Genomic DNA, 24,599 nt, shown 5'->3' with positions numbered 1-24,599 from the left:
CCTAGCAGCCGAAGCCTGTAGCTCCAGGCAGTGGAAACAAGGCATACGTTGATTTTTGTGTATGTGTTTTTTGGTGACCAGAAACAAAGTAGCCACCCCTGAAATCATATGGTGTGTCGGTCAATCCCTGTTGCAATTGTCAAAAATGTGTCCACTAACATGCATTGTAATGGAAGAATCAAATAATTGCACAAGGAAGTGCCTAGGTTCCCAGCAGCCATTGCAAACAGCAATAAATCTTCGACTGCAAGCCATGTGACAATTTAAATTAGCCATGTGACAATGAGCACAGCTACTACCGAACCATACAATAAAGCATTTTTCTTTGGTTAGCCATAAATTTTTTCAAGTACATCCACTTTTCAGTACTGGATTTGCACTTTTTGTTTAGCTACTGCTTTTCAAGTTTTTACATCTGTAAAAAGTGTTTAACAGATCAGGATTATTTTAAAAGATCAGAAACTGATATACAACATAAAACAAAATGCTGTTTATGCTGCATCGTTTGATTGACTAGTTTCAGATGTGGAGTACTGTACTGCCAGCTGTAATTACTTGTAAAATTTGTAAAAAAAAAAAAAAAAAATTTACACTTCTTGACTTTTTAGATAATGTATTATTATAAAGGAGATTTATGTAAAGTAATATATTTATGTAATTTTTGTGTGTTTTATGTGACTTTAATTATTTGAATAAATTAAAAACAAGAAGAGTGTTGTGTTGTTATTGTTATTAAAATATATTATATCTTAGATGACTACAATCAACACAAAATCATTACTTCCTCAAAGTTGTCATCTAGTGCCCATACTTGTTATGGGTCAAGAACACAGTACAGCTAAAAGGCAGAATGGTCTGAAAGCACAGATGAACATGGTAAAGCACAGAGAGGTACAGTAAACCTTTGGTAGATGCACAGTTTACAATTTTACCAGTGTGTGTGTGTGTGTCTCATCAATAACATTCAAGGTAATACCGACGTACCTTTGCAGGAAGTTTAGAGAAGTCAAGAGGTTACAGTTACCTTAGAAACAGTATCATAGCAACAACCTCTTCGTCCTCGTACATCACTGTAGCTGTAACTACAGCAGTGTTTAAAGTTATTAACTTTTGTATTATTCCAAATGCACCTACATAGCATAAATAGTCACATAAACCCTCGATTAAACATTGTCTTGTGATGCACTGAAGCCCATCTATTATTCCCTCTCTCTCTCTCTCTCTCTCTCTCTCTCTCTCTCTCTCTCTCTCTCTCTCTCTCTCTCTCTCTCTCTCTATATATATATATATATATATATTGCATTGATAGTTATGAATACCTTGAGATGTGTTTGGACCCACTGTTGAAGTTTGATTTGCACATCTACAGTAATGTACAGTATATTATAGTGTGTGAGTCTATTAGGTGCATATTTGTCTTCAGAAGTTGGAAAAATAGCAGGTTTGGTGCTAATTTAATATTTAAATGATGCCGTTATTTAGATTTTTCACAGTTTACTGAACAGGCCCCCTTCTGTGTTCTTATTTCTAGGACCCGTTCAAGTGTTATGTACCTAAACCATTTTTATTCTGGTGCCTGCTAATAATGTGTCCTTGGAGACCCTTTCCATAATACTGTGGCTGCGTGTGGATTATCTTTTTTTATTTAAATCTGCTCACCTTCATTTTCTATTCAGAATGTTAAAAAATGAAAAAAATAAAACCACACAATAATCCACATTCTGACTCAAATATTTTTATTTCATTAATCAAAAAGGAGACATGACTGATAGCACTTCATTTATGTGCTGTTATAAAATGAAAAAAAGGCACTCCTGGCTTCTACTTTGAGAAACATGCTGCATTTGGAATCATGTTTTTTGACACTATGACTGTGTAAGATAGATAACTACCCCTCAAGATGCCAAGGTTTGCTATGTATGCAGACCTACAATTTCTTTATAACTTATTACTACAGTATTCCTCGAACTGGGACTCAGGTCTGTATTGCAGATAGACCATTTTGATTTCCATACTACTAGAGCCAAAATAATAAAAATGAATAACACTGATGTTAATATTCAAAAAATATGTAAATACTATGTAGACATAAACATTAATGGCCATGTAGCCAACTGGTAACAAGTCTTAAGTATAATGTAATTAATTAATTATCAAATAAACATTAATGATATAAAGAATATAGAATCAATACAAACATAAGAAATATTAATTATATATTATAGGTAATATGATAATCCAAGTTCTTCATTAATGCCTTCTGGCTGTACTGTCTGTAACAAAATGATCCATGCCACCAATATTTATTCTAAGTTACTGCATTCAATTATCAGTAGCCTCTTGCTCCTCAACTGGGATGCGTGTGTTTTGAAGTTTTATTGCAGAAGAGACACTAAAGTAGACACTGTTGTATTAGGATCAAGCCATTTAACAAGTGGTACATTCACATTTCTTTCCTGATAAACACGATTCTGCAGAGTCATCGCCAGCATCGAGTCAATTCCAAACGCAGAGAGAGATGTGTCTTTCATCAGCTCATCTGGATCAGCACTACTTACATCACAAAGCAGGTGCCTAACATAATCATCAGGTTTTGTGAAGGAAGCAGTCTGCAGAATGTGTGGTTCATGTGCATTCATGTTTTTCTGTTCTTCAGCCATTATTGAGTAGAAACGCATTCTAAGTGAAGCATTTTGAGAAAGGACATTTCCGTTTAATTTCTTAAAACTGATCTTGCATATGGCTTGCTGTGCATTATTCTGCAATAAAGACTTTTCAAGGCATGTATGGATTTCTGGTACCTCCATGATCATCATACCTTTTGACTCCAGAAACTGCTGAACCCCTTCTTTGTTCAGCAGAAGACCCAAGTTCAAACCACCCCAATTAATGGACTGTCCAGAAAACCCAAGGTTTCTTCTGTAGAGGCAAAACATATCCAGAAATGAATTTGCAGCAGCATAGTTTGTTTGGGCAGAATTTCCAATAAACGAAGCAACAGAGGAATAACACACAAAATAGTCTAGGTGACAATGCTTTGTTGCACAGTGAAGATTCAAAGCCCCTGCAACTTTAGGTTTTAGAACCTTTTCAAAGTGGAGTCTGTTTAAAGTGTGCAGTAACCCATCATGTAGGACCACTGCACTGTGGAACAATCCTCTAATTGGACAAGCAGGAAACCTTTGACCAATAAGACTGATTGCCTTCTCAACATCCTTGAGGATGGCAACATCACACTGGACACTTATTATAGTAACCCCATACTGATTCTGCACATTTGTAATCTCTTGTTGCCTCTCAGGGGATGGAGCACTTCTGGAAAGAATGACAATGCAGCCGCCTCCGCGCTGAGCAATGAACTTCACTGTCTCAAATCCAAGACCTGAAAGTCCTCCAGTCACTATATAAACAGAGCTTTGTTGGAAAAGTTGTTTTTGATTCTCCTGCACCGGGATATCAGAAACTCTGTTGTTTGACACATGACCCAGCATAGCCAGTGAGATGGTCTTTGAGATAAAATAGGAAAAAGGCTTCTCTTCAAATTTGTACTCATTGCTCACGGTTACTGCTTTTTGGAAGCTGTCCAAAGAATTTTTATCCAAATGCATTGAAATAAACCATTTGTAGATGTCATGCGCGTATTTATTGAGATAGGCTTTCTGGAACAAGCTCGTCACTTGCAGGACGTGAATGTAAGCGTCTTCACTCCTCAGCATACTAGGAGTAAGAGTTGGGGAAGAGTAACCACACACTACAACTATGTGTTTGGCAAGGGAAACACAAGAGATTCTTTCCACTAAAGATGCATCAAAGGGGGGTAAAATGACCAAAGCACACTGCTTTGTATTTTGCAATAAATTACATTCTGTTCCAACTGTGGCATGCCATCCTGATGCATCTGCTGTGAGCTTGATTATTTTGGATAAGCTTGATTCAGGTACAGAAGAAAGGACACATAGCTGCCTCTGGTGTTGTAATTTGGGTAGGACATGGTGTAAAATTTCCCATGCCAGCATAAAGTAGGATACACAAGGAGCTTTTTTTAAGAATGGAACTTCCCTGCTAGGATAACAAACAGCCTCTGGAAGCAAGATCTTAGAAGATGCAACTACAGGATAACATGAAACTATTTGGTCTCCGACCCTCAACTTTTTCACATCCCTTCCCACGGCTGTAACTGTACCACTGAAGTCCAGAAACAAAACATTGTGCCTATCAGTTGTGTGTTTGTTCCAGTACAGGGTCTGACCAAAGTTTAATTCTGAAACACTGACTGGAAAATAGTCAGATGAATGGACACATGCTTTAGTAATCTTAACTTCTATGGTCTGTTTTGGAAGGCCCCTACTATTACCACTTGTAAGTTTTGCAGACAGATCTTTCATTCTGTACGGATCTGTGGTCTGAAGAACAAAACTCTGAAACTGACTGACCATTTTTGGATTACTGCTGACACTTTTTATAGGTGTCTGTCTGATTTCTGCTGTATAAACACTGCCCTTATTAATCATGACCTCTGGGTATTTTGATGTTTTGTATGAGGTAATCACTTGGGCCAGTGCTGAGATGTCTTCATTGCTTACAGAATGAATATCAATCAATTGAAAGGAGAGATCTGGAATTTCTGCAGCACATGCCCTGGTCATTCCACACAGTGTAAATCCTGGATTAATGTGATCCACTGCCTTCTCTGTTGTTCTGTATGTGATGGTTCTGATGGGACATTTGGATTTCTTTTCCGTTAACAAGTGGATAAGCTGCCGATAAACTTCACAACAGTTTACTAAGTTCTGCAGCACTGTATCTGAACTCTGATCACTGAGGTTTCGAATTCCCCACATAAACAAAACTTCATCATAGTCATCAGCTGACATGGACACATTGCAGCTTGTAAGGAAAGTCACAATGTCACACTTTAACAGACTTTCTAAATCATTGTAGGGGATGTATATGGATTTTCTGTGTAAATGTTTCTCAAGGGATCTGGCTATCCCCAATTGGTCTGCAAACACTAATGCTTTGGGTACAGCCCTAGAAGTTAGTACCTCAGATACTTCATTCCATTCATTATGGAAGAAGTACTCATCAATCACAGGAGATCTGCTCCCAAGATACTTAATTCTTACATGTTTAAGTTCTGCTAAAAGTGAGCCCTTTTTATCTGTGAAACCCCCACATACCTCTGTGTGATCAGCTGCAACTTTAACTGTTCTTACATAAATGAACATTTCTTCCTGTAGGGGCTGAGAAACTATCAAACTGCCTATAGCAGAAGGGATCCCAGGTCTAGGTCTGAAACCATTTGCTAACAAAAAAGCTGTCATTTGTAAGAAATAATCTAAAACTACAGGGTGAATGCAGTACTCATGCAACTGTGCCACAATTTCATTGGGGACCTTAATTCTTGTAACAGCTTCCTGAAGTTCTTTCCCATAATGCACATAGTCAAGTTGTCTGAAAATTGACCCATACTGGAAGCCTATGCTAGACAGCTTCTTGTAAACTTCATCAGACTCTGACATTTCTGTACATCTTTTGTAAATGCAATCCAGAGAAATGTTGTTTTCCTCTACTAAATTTCCACTGTTATGCTGAATTGTGCCAGATGCATAAATTGCCTTTGAAGACCCAATTTTAAATGCGGTTGTATGGCCTTGTGGCTCTAATTTGACCTTTAGTTCTACTGAACTCTGGCTTATAGTACAAGGGCTAGAGAATATTATACTGAGTTGCAAGTAACTAAGAGGCAATTTTGGTCTCACACTGGCCATAACAGATGCAAGTCCTAGCTCTACATAGAAGGAACCAGGAACTATAGGAACACCATTGTTTTTGTGTTCAAAAACATATGGTGCTTCATCTGTAATGCTGCGACAGCTGAACTCTTTGTTGTTACTTGCATTACAAAGCAAAGGATGATTAGAATTTGCAACACTTCCTTGGTGTTTCAAATCAAAATCAACCTCTTTCATGATACTGTCAAACTGATACCTTGGGCAGGGTGTAGGTAGAGACTCATATGCTTTGTAAAATTGTTCCCAATTTACTTTCAACCCAAACTCAAATGCCTTTGACACAACGGTAAGCAGAGTCTCATAGTCTTTGTCAGGCTGCACAGATGGAAACACTGGAGTCCCATTCCCTACAATCTCCATAATATTCCTTTGCAGGGCCCTTCTTGGACCTATCTCTACAAAAACAACATGTTTCTTCCCAGCCACTGCTGATTTCACTGCCTGTTCAAACGCAACTGCTTCTCCAATGTTCTTGGCCCAGTACTGGCCTGTGGTAAAATCTCCTTCAGTAGCTAAATGCCCTGTTACTGTAGAAAACAACTCTACTTCCATTTCCCTTTTTTGTAAGAGGCCTATGCTGTCCTGTATAGGGTTCAAAATGGGCTCCATCATGTGACTGTGGTATGCAGCTGGGACATCTAGAACATGAAGGAATAGGTTCTTGAATGATGTTGACAGTTTCTGATGAAGACCATCTATAGCTTCAGACTCGCCTGACAACGTGCATGACTGGGGGCTGTTGTAGGCAGCAATGCAAGCTTTCCCTGAATAAGCAGGAAGAAACTGTGCCACTTCTGACACAGGTATGTTTCCAACAACAAGCATTTTCCCTCCAGTGACCTTGGACTGCAAAGTACTGCGGAAATAAATGACCTTAACAGCATCATGAAGGGACAGCAATCCAGAGCAATGTGCAGCAGCAACCTCACCCACAGAATGCCCAACTATAGCATCTGGTTTTATACCCCAGTGCTTTAAAAGGCTGGCAATTGCCACCTGAATGGTAAAGAGCAGTGGCTGGACAATGTCTGGCCTTGAAAAGTCATCATATTCGTATTCATTTTCTAATCTCTCCAAGAGACAAATAGAGGTGTAAAATTGGAACATGCTCTCTATCTCTTTCACTTTTTCTCTAAACACTGGTTCATCTTTTAAGAGCTGTTTGCACATGCCTCTGTAGGTGACCCCGTTTCCACAGAATACAAACGCCAGTTGCGTGTCTGGCTTTACCACTATTGGTTTATAACTCATTTCAAGTTGTTGTTTTAAATGACTAAGAGATGACGCAATACATGTTTTTCTGTATTTGTGCCTTGTGTGACTTCTCCTGCATGCAGAGGTATAAGCCAGATCATGTAGCTTTATTGCATCATGTTTGCTAATCTGTTGGGCTGTGTCTTCCATCATCATTTTCATTGATTTTTTGGAGGCTGCAGACAGCACAAATATTTCAAATGGCTTTTGTGTTTCTGAATTCAGAACTTGTGATTGTTTGTATTGCCTGACAACAACATGTGCATTGGTTCCCCCAAATCCAAAGTTATTAACACCTGCAGCTCTTCCAAGTGGTCCAGACTTTTCCCACTTTTCTGCTGTGGTTGGAATTTTAAGCCTGAGAGATTTAGCATTGATGCTGGAATTGTCTTCAGAATAGTGTAAAGAGGGAGCAATTGTTTCATGGTGCATCATCAATAGGACCTTGATCAACCCTGCGACCCCTGCTGCAGATTCAGTGTGACCAATGTTACCTTTCACAGAGCCTATTAGAAGAGCTGGTGATCCTGGAGGCCGGGCTTTTCCAATGGCGTTAGAGATGCTGCCTGCTTCTGTAGGATCCCCTACAGGAGTTCCAGTCCCATGAGCCTCTACATACTGTACATGTGATGGGTCAACATGTGTGGAGTAAATCCTGTGCAGAAGCTCTTCCTGTTGTGCCATTGATGGTTTGGTGATTGGAGTGACTGCTCTGCCATCCTGATTTACAGCACTGCTTGCTATGATTCCCCAGACGTGGTCAAAATCCTTCTGTGCCTGTTTAAAAAATGAATGACACTCATTTTATAGGTACACACATCAGGGTTTTCAAACCTATCCTCTTGTCATATTCAGAGTGTGTTGTTGACTCTTACCTTTGCTAATGGCTTTAGCAAGACAATGCCACACCCTTCTCCTCTTCCGTAGCCATCAGCCTTGCTGGAGAAAGGTTTGCTGGTTCCTTCAGGAGATATCATTTTTGCTTTGCTGAGAGTAACAAAAATTCGGGGCTCAATGATGCAACTTACCCCTCCACAGACTGCCATATCACAATCCCCTGAAACAAAATGTATATTTTTACAATTTGTGTTGTGGACATGGCAACATATATTTCAAGTTCCATTTGTGGTTCATTAGATTTGCTTCATGGACTTTGTGGACAAAACAATCTACCTCACTGCTGCATTTAAATCCACTGGATTTCATTGAAATCGTATGACACTATACTGTGAAATCAGTGCTTACGTAGTGTGCATGTAGGCTCATTAAGGTGGTGAGAGCTAAGAGGAGGATTGTGGAAAGATATTGTGAGTAAGAGAAAGACAAACGACTGCTACCAACTCTGAGACCTTGTAGGTACTCGTTCTGTTTTTAAAGTTTATTTGTTTTTTATTCTGTTTCGCTTTGGCCTGACTGTCGGTTTATTTTCTGTTTTCTGAAAGTATTTTGTTTGTGCTATTTGATTTTCAAATATACTGCTCTATATTTATTAAGTGTCACAGTACCACAAATGTCTTTTTTTTTTTTTACCTAGACACCACCAGAAGGCGTATAGCTGCTCCAAGCTTGAATGGGAGTAATGAAAAGTAATTCCATTTGAAATGTATCAGAAAGACACCAGAATTCAAGAGCTATATTGTTACAAATGTTTATTACAACAGATACATTACAGTAGAAATTATATAGTATTACCTTGTTTAATGGCTTGACAGGCATAGTGAAGAGCAACCAGAGATGAGGAGCAAGCGCTGTCAATTGCAAACGAAGGCCCAGTAAAGTTGAAACAGTAGGAAATCCTATTGGCAGCTATGCTCATCGCTGTCCCAGTGCCACTGTAATGGTTTATTTTACTGGCAGCATTATTTGAAATCATCTCATAATCCCGATTCATTAGACCTGTTATAGAAAAGAAAATACTTTTCTTGAACATTTTCAACAATAAATACAATTCTATCTCTATCTATCTAGCGTTGTGCACGCGGGGAGTGGGTAAACTGGGCTAAAAGTAATGCATTTCTGATTGGGGGACTGGGAGGGCAGCTGACCACCAGATTTACCACCAGGACTAATTTTGAACCGGGAGGTTTTCAGGTAGTTGGGAATCTACTTGGGAGGATAGGGAATAGCGAAAGAGAACTGGGACGGAGTTTTGGAAGAGATAAAAGGCCGACTAGAAAACTGGCGTTGTCTTCTAACCAGGCTCTCGCCAGTTTTCTTAACTTGGTCACGTCCATGCTTTGGCATAGGCTAATGCGTGGAGACCCCCCTCCACCTCTGCTGTTAGAAGTTCAAAAATTATTGCTAAGTTTATTTTGGGATGGTCTTCATTGGATAAAGCAGGGGGTGTTGTACTTACCTGTAGAGGGCAGGGGTTGATGGACATAAAGAGCAGAGTAGCGGCTTTTCAACTCCAGTCGCTACAGAGACTGCTGTCCACTCCTGAGCCTTTGCCCTGGAAAGCATTGGCTTTTGCTTTTCTTCGCTTGGTGGGGAGGCTAAATTTTGATAGGCACCTGTTTTTAATGGACAGTTAAACCTATCTGTTTTACCAGTGTTTTATAGATGGATGCTGAACGCCTGGAAGGTTTTTAAGACTCAGAGATTTTAAGTCTGTAGGGCTGTTCTGGATGCTTGAAGAGCATCTAGTTTATAATCCCTTTCTAAAATGACACCATTGTGGCCACAAACGCCTTTCTCGCCACCATTCAGCCAGGGGTGAATGATAACTGTTTATTTTGCTTGAAAATGGAGACAGTATTTCGTTACTTTCTGTTTTGTCCCGGGTTACAGCCTTTGTTTGAGGTACTAAATGATTTGTTCAGCGCACTGGGCTTGAACTTTACTCAAACTACTTTTATCTCCGGGGTGATGTACACCAAAGGGAATACAAATATAAGTCAGTTGGCTAACTTTCTACTGGGACAAGCAAAGATTGTCATTTTAAAGAGTAGAAAAAACAAAATGAATGGGGTATTAACTGCTGTGACAGTGTCTGTTTTAAAATGTTGGTGACAGCAAGAGTCAAAGTAGATTTTACCTTTTATAAATTGGTGCACCAGCTAGATTGACTGTGCAGGAGGTTTGGGGTACTGGAGTGGAGTGTGGGATGACTGTGTGGACATTTGTTTTGCATTTCTGTAATGTGTTAACCTTAACTTGCTTGAGACTCTTGTATAGTATTGTAAATGTAATTGATATTTTGTTGTACAATAAAGTTCTTTGGAAAAAAAAATCTGTCTGTATCTATCTATTTAGCATAAATACATAATTAAGTCAGGCCCTGCTGCTTTTCCGCTGCTACTTCTTCCTGATTGGAGCCTCCTTCATATCCACACTACAGTGTTCTAAAGTGGGCCACAGAAATGCATTGTCTAGGTGTATACACTCTCTTCAGAGTAAATTCGCATTAGAATCATTTCCTCGTTTTGTTTCTATCTTTGAGTTTACCTACCAATGAAAACCCCTGTTCTGGTTCCACTGGCCTTTTCCAGTGGCATCCCAGCATCCTCCAGAGCTCGATAGGTACATTGCAGGAGAAGCTTTTGCTGCGGATCCATATGATCTGCCTCTGCTTCAGGAATGCCAAACAGCCTGTGATCAAACTCATTGAACCTGGGGAATAACAGCAGACACTTTTAGCTGCGATTCAACTTGGGATTATGTCATAGATTAAACTTGTATATTAGTATCAGTTTATACCTTTTTTATATGTGATAGTGTACTAAATAACCAAGACAAATGTTCATAGCCTTCCGGTTATGTGACTACTGAATTTTCGCCCACCAGCAGTTCAGTTTTGTAGATCAATGTTTGTGGTTACACAAAGTGAAACCCAGCAATCATAACTCTGTATAAACATGTATAAAATAAATATATAATGACATTTTGCTAGGAATGACTCACCAGTTATTTTATTGAAATGTGCAGCATGAGCCTCCTACTGAACTCTAATGAACCTGTATTTCACCAAAGGAATTGAGCATTTGTGGCTGTATTGCTGTTGACTCAGATGACTGTGAGCCTAGGTATAACTATATTAGCATACACAAATGTTCCCCTGAATGGGAATGGTAATAACCAACAGATGTCTGGCTACAGTGCCTCAGCACGTTCAATCTATCTCAATGTAACACACATTTGGAATACTGTGTAACCTGGATTATATACTGTGTGGCTCAATTATAACACTGCTAGTTGCAGTCTGTTAATATTATTTGGGCTACAAGAAGTAAAAGGTTTTTGTTCCGATAGTGTAAAAAGAAAGCATTGGTACGGGTGCCATTCTTAATCTTACCCATCAATGAGAGCTGCTTTCGCTGTGCAGGATTTCCCTGGCTTGCTGCCATCTGGATCGTACCACAATGTGCTGTTGAATCTTTCTGAAGGTATCTCCACTGTACAGTTTTTACCCTCCAGAAGGACCTTCCAGAAGTTATCTGTTCCTTCACCTTTGTTGAATGTAAATAATATGTATATAATATTTTTTAAATATAATTTGGGAATTACTAAACCCAAAACACATGAATATTAGACTAACCTTTGAACTCGGAATTAAGTAATATCCTATAGCATCACATAGTTGTGCTAAGTAAAAGTTTAAATGCAAAATAAAATAATCAAATATTCACACAATTAAATCTTACCTCCTGGAAAATTGCATCCAATGCCAACAACAGCAATGGCAGCTTTTAAATCCTCCATTGTCTACTTTAAAAACTAGAAGAAAAGCAAAGACTTAGATTGTCATCATTTAAAGCAGTGTGGAGTAGTGGTTAAGGCTCTGGACTCTTGACCAGAGGGTTGTGGGTTCAATCCCAGGTGGGGGACACTGCTGCTGTACCCTTGAGCAAGGTGCTTTACCTAGATTGCTCCAGTAAAAACCCAACTGTATAAATGGGTAATGGATAAGGGCGTCTGCTAAGAAATAAATAATAATAATAATTATACTCCCATGATACTAAGAATAACATGCAACTGAAATTCCATGAATAACAGTACCATACACTAGCTGGAAATAAGTTAGCGCAGAAGGTATGAACTCACCAGCAATGTACTTTACCTAGATTGCTCCAGTAAAAACCCAACTGTATAAACGGGTAATTGTATGTAAAAATAATTTGTAAAAAAATAATGTAATTGTATGTAAAAATAATGTGATATCTTGTAACAATTGTAAGTCGCCCTGGATAAGGGCATCTGCTAAGAAATAAATAATAATACTGAATTGCATTAATTTAATGATTTGTAATGTTGCATGTAGCTATATATCATCAGTAGGTACTTGTGTATGTTAACTTTATTCTACACATTATTAAAGGTACAGTCATTGTTATTAATATCTGTTCAGTTATCTATACAAATTGATTATGCAAACTAGTATCGGGCCCAATTAGTTCAGATAATTGAATGAATTTGTTAATCACACAAATTGGCTTCAATGAAATAAAATGTGTTAATCCACAAAGTGCATCATGTTGTAGGAACAATTCACTAATTCCGATGTGAAATATTATTTAAGTTTGGAGTATTATTATTATTATTATTATTTGTTTAATTAGCAGACACCCTTATCCAAGGTGACTTACAGAGACTAGTGTGTATGAACTATGCATCAGCTGCAGAGTCACTTACAACACCGTTTCACCTGAAAGACGAAACACAAGGAGGTTAATCGAGGACTTACCCGCACTATGAACACCCACACTAGACACAAGGAAAGATCAACTACCAGCAACAGTGTATTGGATACAGAAAATCTTAAAGTCAGAAATAAATGTTAAACATGTACAGTACTATGTATCAAAGTGAATCAATAGTACCAAACCTTCAGTCTAACTTAACTAAATATACTTGTATACAAATAAGTTTATTTAAAAGCTCTGCATGTAAATAACATGAGGTAATTCTAACTTTTCATTTATTTCTCAAGGCTTATTAAAAGTTGCTTATCACACGTCATGTACTAGTTCAGGTATTCTGGTTGTGTTTTCATGTGAAGAATGTAACACAGATTCTACCCAACAGTCCCGGGCAACATTTACTCATTCGCTGTTTAGTTGTGAAACTTGGATTGTGTTGAATTGTACTATGAAGTCCTCTCTGTGAAAACCCTTCAATCCCCAACATGATCAACACAGTCTTTGTGCATTGTCCTCTTCTTCATCCACAACTGTAGTCCAACACATTCTTTAGGTTCTTTTGCAACACAGTAGATGTGCATGTGCTCATCTGAACACCCCTCTTTGATACAGAGCAGGGATGTCTCTCACCCTTCGGGTTTTTACAGTGCTCTTTTTGGGCTTGGTTTATATAGATAGGAGGTCCATGGCGCACTCGCCATATAAGGTAATAATACAAGTTCTCAGGGTTTCAGCTCTTGTATGTGTACCAGTTTTCAAAATGACTGGTTTGATTTTGTAGAAATCTTTATCTAATTCGCAGAAAGAAACAGTTATGCTTAATACACGTTTTTGTGGTTTGAAACTTCACCTTTTCACTCAAATCGAGAAGGTTCTCAATCAAAGCTGTACTTTCTGAGACCTCTTGTACATGCAGTAAACAAACTCCCAAATGGGGTGACACTTATATACTTGATGCACTATAGAATCAAGCTGCCAATACTTACTTATTCCTAATTTATTTAATTAGTCAGGTTGTCAAAAATTAATCAGTTTACCAGGAATACCTCCTACAACCTCTAGGATATACACACACATTGCCATTGGGTTTGCCAGGCAAAATATAGGGATTTCTGCAATGATAGTCTAATGTAGAAGTAGCCATAACTTATTATACTGTAGTGGCTTTTGGTCACCTACTAAAATACAAGACAAGTTATTAAATGTTATTAATTGTGGTTCATGTAGAACAGCCTTACAAAACAGTTATTCCTGATTTTTATTACATGAGTGTAACTGCTGCAAGGATTGACAGGATTTGTAGTTTTAACGTTTTATTTTAGGTTTGTTGATATGGGGTGGGGTGGGGGGTTTGGGGTGAGGATGGCTCTATATAGAAATTCTGTTCCACCATAACTATAAAACAAAGTATTTGACAATCTACGGTAGTAGAGGTCTTATTTTCTTAAAACATTAATTTAGTTTCTGGAATAATTTACAAAGTTTATTTATTTTAGTATTGCTATATTTGTAGCCCTGCCTTTACAGTTTCTAATGTTTCCAGGGAAACCAAAAAAAAAAAAAAAAAAAAAAAAAATCCTTTTTTCCAGGAACACAAACATAAGTTTGTTTTTTAATTTTTGTTTTAATAAATTGTTATATGGAAATGGTAAACTGATAGCTTACATTAAACAAGCAAACTAAAAACAGCTATTAATTGAACATTCATTCATGTACATCTGATCAATAAAACCTGAAGGCAATATAATACTTAGGGGTAGATGTACTAAGATGAGCCACTCGCAGTGCAAACGGTCCGTGTACATTCCGGCAAATCGTTTTTGCATTCTAAATCGGAAATCGGAAAACCAGAAAACGACTCGTTTTTCAATTTTGGTTTTTCATAAAAACAAAAATCGACCCGTTTTTCATTTTCCAATTTCTGAGTTTAAAATACAAAACTGATTCAGACTTGTTTTCCCATTTTTCATATTGCTTTTTGTAACAAAGTATTCGAAATGGAATAATCTAATACAAAAGTAAATAACAGACTGCAGGGACGGAAAATGAAATCAGTCTCCAAGAGTCGGTGATAAAGAAGGTAGTCTTTATTCAAGCAGATATCTGGAGAGACAATACTTTGCAGGAAATATGTTAATGTTTCTCTAACAGGTACACACTTAAACAATGATAGATATACTAACGTATCGGAAGAGGGCCAGACCTATTCAACCAAGCGTGCCAGCCCCCTTCTTTAGTGATCCTATGGCAAGCTCTGTAAGATGCTAACATGTCCTCTCCCTGCGGTTTGCAGCTCTTACAAAAGACGGAACTGCGATAGACTGCGAAACTGTAAACAGAATTCATCCCCACCCTTCACCATATTCTGTTACAAAAGAACCCCCCACTGCAGCATGAAAACACTCCACAACATTTAATATCTTAAAAATTATAAATTATGTAACTCCTTCAAGACCTTTTAAAAAAAAAAGTCAGACACGACCAGCTCTCTGTGTCCCGCTGTTATGACGATGCAATATTTTCGGGCCTGTGCTTATTGTCGTGGAATTGTTCTGTCTGTTTACCAGCATTATTTATTAATTAATTTAGCGGTTGTTACAAAGTACTGTATTACCATACAGCCGTAGGTCTACGTTGTTAATATAATAATCATCCTTGTATCACTAATAATACTAAAAATAATACGCCTTCACATAAAGGGAAAAAAAATCCAGGTACGGTTCTTAATATTTATATCCGGCTTTATAAATTAACTTTATAAACTTAACTGGATTATATTATCCTAGCACATTTGTCCAGGACGCTCACGTATGTTTAGAGCTCCCCTTTCACCGGTACCCAGTTTGTTTCACTTGGGGGGGTGCATCCATAGATATAAATATCAATGTATTGATGCAGAAAACATCATTATTATTTATTAGCAGACGCCCTTATCCAGGGCGACTTACACTTGTTACAAGATGTCACATTATTTTTACATACAATTACCCATTTATACAGGGGTTTTTACTGGAGCAATCGAGGTAAAGTACCTTGTTCAAGAGTACAGCAGCAGTGTCCCCTTCTGGGGAAATAGCAGCAGTTGAGTTGTGGTTTGCTGCAGCAGAGGGTGCCCGAAGGAGAACGTCTATACATGCAAGGGTGCAAGGATCAAAATAACATTGTTTTTGTTAAATGTAAACGTCATCTGTACAATGCATTCTGTTCTGTCTTCATTTTACCTATTTTAATACTGTTATATATATATATATATAAAATGAAAGGCAGTTTAATCCTATCAGATTCTATAGTGGGGCCCCAACCTTCACCTCCAAAAAGCTTTTCATTTATTATTATTTGTTTATTTAGCAGACACCTGTACAAAGCGAATAAAAGATTATTTAAAATTGAAACTAAATGATTTTTGGGTTTTTTATTTTATTTTTAATTATTATTTTTAACTTGGTCTACTTAGTAGCCTAGACAGTCTATTGCTCCCAACACACTGAGAAAACCAGAAATGTCATAGAAATTTGTTTTCAAGGCTTGTAAGTACACCCTAACTTTAGTGAAAATTAGGTAGTTGGGTGTTCATCTTAAAAATGCATTGAGCACAACTGGCAACACACGAGAAAAAGCGGACAGGAAATGCCAGCAAAATTGAGACTGTTTAAAAAAAAGCTTTCAAAAGTTCTAACATGACTAATTCAACCAGCTACAAAGCAGATGATTTCCATCATTCATAAGAGTGAATAAAAAGTAATTGAACCAACCACACAGCCCTGTTAAAATAAGCCCCATACAGTACCTAATAGTACTGATCATTCATTATATAGGTCTCATGCACATGACTAAAGGAATACAAAAAAAAAAAAAAACCCCTCTTACCTCATTTCTTGTTTCATCTTGGTTCTATTAGAGCCTAATCGGCAAATAAGTGTGTGTTCAGACGTTCTTATAACTAGTGTGTGTTCAGTCCTTATTATAGATAGTGTGTGTTCAGTCCTTTTTATACCTTTTGGAGCAATGGTTTATGGGCAGGAAACATGACCGCTGAGAATTTTTTTTTTTTTTATCAGACCCACCCTTTTGGAAATGATTGTTATAATAAATGAAACTGAAAGTGTTATTGATTTTTTTTTTTTTTTTTTTTTTTTATCAAACCCACCCTTTTGGAAATGATTGTTATAATAAATGAAACTGAAAGTGTTATTGATTTTTTTTTTTTTACATTAAAATAAAAAAAGTCCCTATGGAATTCACATCAGAAAAGGGGAAGAAAATAGTTAGTAAAAATAACTGAAATTAAGATCATATAATTTGGCATTACTTACTCTTTAATGTATATAAAGATTAAAATCCAATAATTAAAGTAAGTACGGTATTTCTATACATTTTGGGCAACATTCTTAAAGCTTTTTACTCCAAAATGTTATTTGCAGGATTGCAGTTCTAAATAATAATAAACAATATAAGTCTACTTACAAGCCTTATTTATTATCCTATTCCAATGATCCAAACACCTCTATTTTGGTTTAATACCATTGTTACATAAAAGTGTTAACTCCCCCTAGTGACGTTATTAACATCACATCACAGTGGGGTTATCGTGGGGCAGCAGTCTAACTTAATGTTTCAAAATAACCGCCTTATTGTCTGTTTCACTGTATTTAAAGATGTCCATTTAGATTCCAGACTGCTAAGTATAACAAGTGTGACACATACTGGGAAAGGACGGGGAATTCCCCTATTCCACAGTCTGGAATACAGACAGTAACAACAGCCACTGCTGCTATGGCAGATCCAGATTTTACTGTCGAACGTGGCTCTGAACACTGGCACATGCACTATCAAACACAGTGCCCAGGGGCAGAATCACATCACCAGGGCACTTTTATCTGGGTCTTCAAAGGCTGGCGATACCACAGGGTTGACAGTATTTGCAGTTTAGTACAGTGAAGAAGGCACTAGCTGAAACATGTCTCTACTTGACTTAGTTTCTTATAAAATGGATTGACAGGATTTGTAGTTATACGGTTTTATTTTAGGTTTGTTGATATGGGGTGGGGTGGGGGGTTTGGGGTGAGGATGGCTCTATATAAAAATTCTGTTCCACCATAACTATAAAACAAAGTATTTGACAATCTACGGTAGTAGAGGTATTATTTTCTTAAAACATTAATTTAGTTTGCAACGACTGCAACAGACGCAACACTTCAGTACATCTACCCCTTAGTGATTTACTTTATTCACACATATATAAATGAATGAATTGCCAATTACTAGTTGTTTGTAGGTTGTTTAACAAGAATTGAAGATGGTGCAACCACACAGCCCTGTTTAAATAAGCCCCATACAGTACCTAATACTACTGATCATTCATTATATAGGTCTCATGCACATGACTAAAGGAATACAAAAAAAAAAAAAAACCCTCTTACCTCATTTCTTGTTTCATCTTGGTTCTATTAGAGCCTAATCGGCAAATAAGTGTGTGTTCAGACGTTCTTATAACTAGTGTGTGTTCAGTCCTTATTATAGATAGTGTGTGTTCAGTCCTTTTTATACCTTTTGGAGCAATGGTTCATGGGCAGGAAACATGACCACTGAGAGTTTTTTTTATTTTTTTAGACCAACCCTTTTGGAAATGACTTTTATAACATGAAACTGAAACTGTTATTGATTTTTTTTTTTTTTTTTACATTAAAATAAAAAAGTCCCTATGGAATTCACCTCCTGGGACTAAGACTCGATTCCAAGACTTCGGAATTGCTTTGTTTTCATAAAGCTTTTTAATGAAGGTTTTTCTGTTCCTTGTATGTTAAAGTTGTACAGCACAATGAGGTCGTCTTTTTTATAAATCTACTTAAAATTTGAAATAATCTTTAAACAGAATACGTAACAGTAAAAGGCCATATTCATTTTAATAAAGATATTTGTATTCAAAATAGAAACTTTATACAAAGAACAAAAGACAGTGGTTTAGTTTGACTTTCATTCAGGGACAATGCCTTGCATAGTTTATGTGCTTCCATAGGTGCCTTTGAATTTAGTGCCCCCCACACACACACTTTGAATATGGGGGGGTCAAACTATATATTTTGTCCCCCCACTTTTCATTATTTATGTATTATATTGTGTTGTGATTGGCATTGGTTTGCTTTAAAATCTTTAAAATATGGGCCACATTTATAAACAATCACAGTAAAGTCTCCCTACTCGCACAAACACATTGGTTTGACCCAAGGTCTGCACCGTGGCTAACGCTAGCTAACAGCGAGAAAAAAATGTTAAGTGAATGTGAACTTGTCAGGCAGTCAGAGAGACAACTGCATGAAATATTAATACTTAAATATAGGAATATCTTTTTTATTAAATTACTCACAAAAATATCTGAAGGAAGAGAGAGTATCAGACCGTTATTACAAATTTAATAATGTTGGGTTTTAGAATACAAAATAGGTTAATGTTGCCGCGGGGCCATGAACAAGTTCAATTCCCGCCATGATCTTTTATTTTTAACTTAGATTAAGCAGTATTAAATATATATAAAAGTGGCATTTTACATCTGCATTTTCTCAGCTATTTCTCTTGCATCTATCTGGGCTCAGGCAAGTCCACCATCCCTGTATTCCTGGAGAAACTGTTTAACACCATCAGTCTCCCTCTTCACTGTCTCAATCGACACACATAAATTGCACGAAAATATGTCAGCTTTTCTAGTAACATTTTGAAATCAATTGAGTAATATTGCGTAACAGCCAACATTTTCTAATCTAGAATTGTGCACATATTTGCATACAAGGGTAATATAGTATATTAAATAAAAACAATTTTTTTCCACCATTGGACAATAAACTGTATTTTTTTTAATGATAATTTGAATGGCAAATGGTACTATAAAACCAGCAGAATAAGCAGGAATGCTGTGCTGGAGATTCCAGACTGCTAAATATAACAAGTGTGACACATACTGGGAAAGGACGGGGAATTCCCCTATTCCACAGTCTGGAATACAGACAGTAACAACAGCCACTGCTGCTACGGCAGATTCAGATTTTACTGTCGAACATGGCTCTGAACACTGGCACATGCACTATCAAACACAATGCCCAGGGGCAGAATCACATCACCAGGGCACTTTTATCTGGGTCTTCAAAGGCTGGCGATACCACAGGGTTGACAGTATTTGCAGTTTAGTACAGTGAAGAAGGCACTAGCTGAAAAATGTCTCTACTTGACTTAGTTTCTTATAAAATGGATTGACAGGATTTGTAGTTTTACAGTTTTATTTTAGGTTTGTTGATATGGGGTGGGGTAGGGGGTTTGGGGTGAGGATGGCTCTATATAGAAGTTCTGTTCCACCATAACTATAAAACAAAGTATTTGACAATCTACGGTAGTAGAGGTATTATTTTCTTAAAACATTAATTTAGTTTGCAACGACTGCAACAGACGCAACACTTCAGTACATCTACCCCTTAGTGATTTACTTTATTCACACATATATAAATGAATGAATTGCCAATTACTAGTTGTTTGTAGGTTGTTTAACAAGAATTGAAGATGGTGCAACCACACAGCCCTGTTTAAATAAGCCCCATACAGTACCTAATACTACTGATCATTCATTATATAGGTCTCATGCACATGACTAAAGGAATACAAAAAAAAAAAAAAACCCTCTTACCTCATTTCTTGTTTCATCTTGGTTCTATTAGAGCCTAATCGGCAAATAAGTGTGTGTTCAGACGTTCTTATAACTAGTGTGTGTTCAGTCCTTATTATAGATAGTGTGTGTTCAGTCCTTTTTATACCTTTTGGAGCAATGGTTCATGGGCAGGAAACATGACCGCTGAGAGTTTTTTTTTTTTTTTTCAGACCAACCCTTTTGGAAATGACTGTTATAATAACATGAAACTGAAACTGTTATTGAATTTTTTTTTTTTTTTTACATTAAAATAAAAAAAGTCCCTATGGAATTCACTTCCTGGGCCTAAGACTTGATTCCAAGACTTCAGAATTGCTTTGTTTTCATAAAGCTTTTTAATGAAGGTTTTTCTGTTCCTTGTATGTTAAAGTTGTACAGCACAATGAGGTCGTCTTTTTTATAAATCTACTTAAAATTTGAAATAATCTTTAAACAGAATACGTAACAGTAAAAGGCCATATTCATTTTAATAAAGATATTTCTATTCAAAAGAGAAACTTTATACAAAGAACAAAAGACAGTGGTTTAGTTTGACTTTCATTCAGGGACAATGCCTTGCATAGTTTATATGCTTCCATAGGTGCCTTTGAATTTAGTGCCCCCCACACACACACTTTGAATATGGGGGGGTCAAACTATATATTTTGTCCCCCCACTTTTCATTATTTATGTATTATATTGTGTTGTGATTGGCATTGGTTTGCTTTAAAATCTTTAAAATATGGGCCACATTTATAAACAATCACAGTAAAGTCTCCCTACTCGCACAAACACATTGGTTTGACCCAAGGTCTGCACCGTGGCTAACGTTAGCTAACAGCGAGAAAAAAATGTTAAGTGAATGTGAACTTGTCAGGCAGTCAGAGAGACAACTGCACGAAATATTAATACTTAAATATAGGAATATATTTTTTATTAAATTACTCACAAAAATATCTGAAGGAAGAGAGAGTATCAGACCGTTATTACAAATTTAATAATGTTGGGTTTTAGAATACAAAATAGGTTAATGTTGCCGCGGGGCCATGAACAAGTTCAATTCCCACCATGATCTTTTATTTTTAACTTAGATTAAGCAGTATTAAATATATATAAAAATGGCATTTTACATCTGCATTTTCTCAGCTACTTCTCTTGCATCTATCTGGGCTCAGGCAAGTCCACCATCCCTGTATTCCTGGAGAAACTGTTTAACACCATCAGTCTCCCTCTTCACTGTCTCAATCGACACACATAAATTGCACGAAATATGTCAGCTTTTCTAGTAACATTTTGAAATCAATTGAGTAATATTGCGTAACAGCCAACATTTTCTAATCTAGAATTGTGCACATATTTGCATACAAGGGTAATATAGTATATTAAATAAAAACAATTTTTTTCCACCATTGGACAATAAACTGTATTTTTTTTAATGATAATTTGAATGGCAAATGGTACTATAAAACCAGCAGAATAAGCAGGAATGCTGTGCTGGAGATTCCAGACTGCTAAATATAACAAGTGTGACACATACTGGGAAAGGACGGGGAATTCCCCTATTCCACAGTCTGGAATACAGACAGTAACAACAGCCACTGCTGCTATGGCAGATCCAGATTTTACTTACTCTTTAATGTATATAAAGATTAAAATCCAATAATTAAAGTAAGTACGGTATTTCTATACATTTTGGGCAACATTCTTAAAGCTCCAAAATGTTATTTGCAGGATTGCAGTTCTAAATAATAATAAACAATATAAGTCTACTTACAAGCCTTATTTATCATCCTATTCCAATGATCCAAACACCTCTATTTTGGTTTAATACCATTGTTACATAAAAGTGTTAACTCCCCCTAGTGACGTTATTAACATCACATCACAGTGGGGTTATCGTGGGGCAGCAGTCTAACTTAATGTTTCAAAATAACCGCCTTATTGTCTGTTTCACTGTATTTAAAGATGTCCATTTAGATTCCAGACTGCTAAGTATAACAAGTGTGACACATACTGGGAAAGGACGGGGAATTCCCCTATTCCACAGTCTGGAATACAGACAGTAACAACAGCCACTGCTGCTATGGCAGATTCAGATTTTACTGTTGAACGTGGCTCTGAACACTGGCACATGCACTATCAAACACAATGCCCAGAGGCAGAATCATATCACCAGGGCACTTTTATCTGGGTCTTCAAAGGCTGGCGATACCATAGGGTTGACAGTATACAGTTAACCATCGCTAACATTATGGAATAAGCAAACTGCAACAGGAACAATGCACAAGGCTTATCATTACTACACAGTGGAAAATGAGGTCCAAGGTATCAGAAATTTTATGGTTTAGCTGTGGAACAATGCACAGTATTTGCTAATTTAGCCTCACATAAGTGGAAATGGGCAGGGGGTTATCCACTATAAATGCATATATGTAGTTGCAGCCACAGTGCAGTACTATGAATTTCCTAAAATTCGTTGTTTTTGATAAATTTCGAGAAATTATAAATTTCCATTGGGGTACGTAAACTTTTGACTACAACAGTATGCACAATAACAACTCTGAAACTTTGGTAAATTATATTGCAAATAGTGTATTGGCTGTTTAAGAAGTAGGGTCAGAATATCAGTATTTATTTTAAAAGAAGAAAACACATTTATCCAGTGAATGAATGAATGAATGAATTTTTATATATATATATATATATATATATATATATATATATATATATATATATATATATATATATATATACATATACCGCTCTGGAAGAAATTAAGAGACCACTGCAAAATTATCAGTTTCTCTGGTTTTACTATTTATAGGTATGTGTTTGGGTAAAATGAACATTTTTGTTTTATTCTATAAACTACTGACAACATTTCTCCCAAATTCCAAATAAAAATATTGTCATTTAGAGCATGTATTTGCAGAAAATGACAACTGGTCAAAATAACAAAAAAGATGCAGTGTTGTCAGACCTCGAATAATGCAAAGAAAATAAGTTCATATTCATTTTTAAACAACACAATACTAATGTTTTAACTTAGGAAGAGTTCAGAAATCAATATTTGGTGGAATAACCCTGATTTTCAAGCACAGCTTTCATGCGTCTTGGCATGCTCTCCACCAGTCTTTCACATTGATGTTGGGTGACTTTATGCCACTCCTGGCACAAAAATTCAAGCAGCTCGGCTATGACAGGGTCTTGATCTGGTGGTCCTCCATCCACACCTTGATTGACCTGGCTGTGTGGCATGGAGCATTGTCCTGCTGGAAAAACCAATCCTCAGAGTTGGGGAACATTGTCAGAGCAATGTAATGACTCCTGTTACTTTAGCATATAACCCTGCCTTTACACTGGATATAATGCAACGGTGGACAGTTAAAACAGTCCCACACCAGACAATGTTATCCATCCCTCCAAAGGCTGAGATTACCACTTTCTGTACTGTAGGTGACAAGGCCTAAGTCCTGAAGGATTGATGGGATTTGTAGTTTTCTTATTTGTTTTTTTTTTTTACTGATACAGTGGTTGCAAGTTGGGTCTCTGGATGTCCCTAATCTTTAAAATAATTTCAGCTCATTAAAAACCGTTAGACAGACTACTTTAGTTCTACTGTATTTGTTATGAAAATGTGTAAATGTTGGTTCTGATTTTAAAGTATTTATGACATTTGTTAAGGCAAATAGAATTTGAACAGTTGGCTTCGTCACAAAAATCATTGGACATTTTCCAGCTTTTTAGATTTAGTGATGAAGATTTTCAATAGGCTAATGGAAGTCATTTTTTTATCTTGTCATATCATATCATTGTATATTGTGGTATTTTGGACCCGTTCAGAGTGGTGTGACTGAATTGAAGAGTTGATGAAGCAGTTATTCACGTTCTCCAGTAGTTTTATTTAATGTAATTATTTACTGTATTTTTCAATTTTCTGTCATTTGAATTTGCTCTTATTTACCACTGATTTTACTGTATTTTATAACTGCTCTTAAATGTAATGTGATATTTTGCAATGTGATACTTTGTAACAACTGTAAGTCACCCTGGATAAAGGCTTCTGCTAAGAAATAAATAATAATAATATTTACAATTATTTACAAACAAATAGAAAGAAAATAATACATATCTCCCCAAGGAGAACTATATTTGTGGGGACTTCTCATTGACTCTCACTGTATTTTTATTTACTATTTCTAACTCCAGTCAGACAAAACTCCACACAGAGTGAAAGTCGAC

At 36.7% G+C, this 24,599-nt stretch overlaps 1 protein-coding gene across 2 annotated transcripts; it reads right to left on the bottom strand.

Moving 5' to 3' along the window:
* Positions 1 to 1,715: 1,715 nt before the first annotated feature.
* LOC117399354 (uncharacterized) lies at positions 1,716 to 16,794 on the bottom strand. 2 transcript variants are annotated; one of them, XM_033998450.3, is made up of 7 exons: positions 16,556 to 16,794; positions 11,693 to 11,765; positions 11,344 to 11,497; positions 10,501 to 10,661; positions 8,742 to 8,945; positions 7,925 to 8,106; positions 1,716 to 7,826 (listed from the first exon to the last, which is right to left on the bottom strand). In XM_033998450.3, the coding sequence occupies exons 2-7, from the start codon at positions 11,748 to 11,750 to the stop codon at positions 2,376 to 2,378; spliced, it is 6,210 nt and encodes a 2,069-aa protein (XP_033854341.3). In that variant the 5' UTR covers positions 11,751 to 11,765; positions 16,556 to 16,794; the 3' UTR covers positions 1,716 to 2,375. The 2 variants fall into 2 exon arrangements, with proteins under 2 accessions (XP_033854341.3, XP_033854342.3); XM_033998451.3 differs by lacking the exon at positions 16,556 to 16,794 and having other exon boundaries at positions 11,693 to 12,156.
* Between the last annotated feature and the right edge of the window lie 7,805 nt (positions 16,795 to 24,599).

This window comes from Acipenser ruthenus, chromosome 4, assembly GCF_902713425.1.
Source record: "Acipenser ruthenus chromosome 4, fAciRut3.2 maternal haplotype, whole genome shotgun sequence".
In the NCBI taxonomy this organism is placed as follows: Eukaryota; Metazoa; Chordata; class Actinopteri; order Acipenseriformes; family Acipenseridae; genus Acipenser; species Acipenser ruthenus.
The sequence above is the reverse complement of the archived record's forward strand: the minus strand, read 5'-3'. Positions and strand labels throughout refer to the sequence as shown.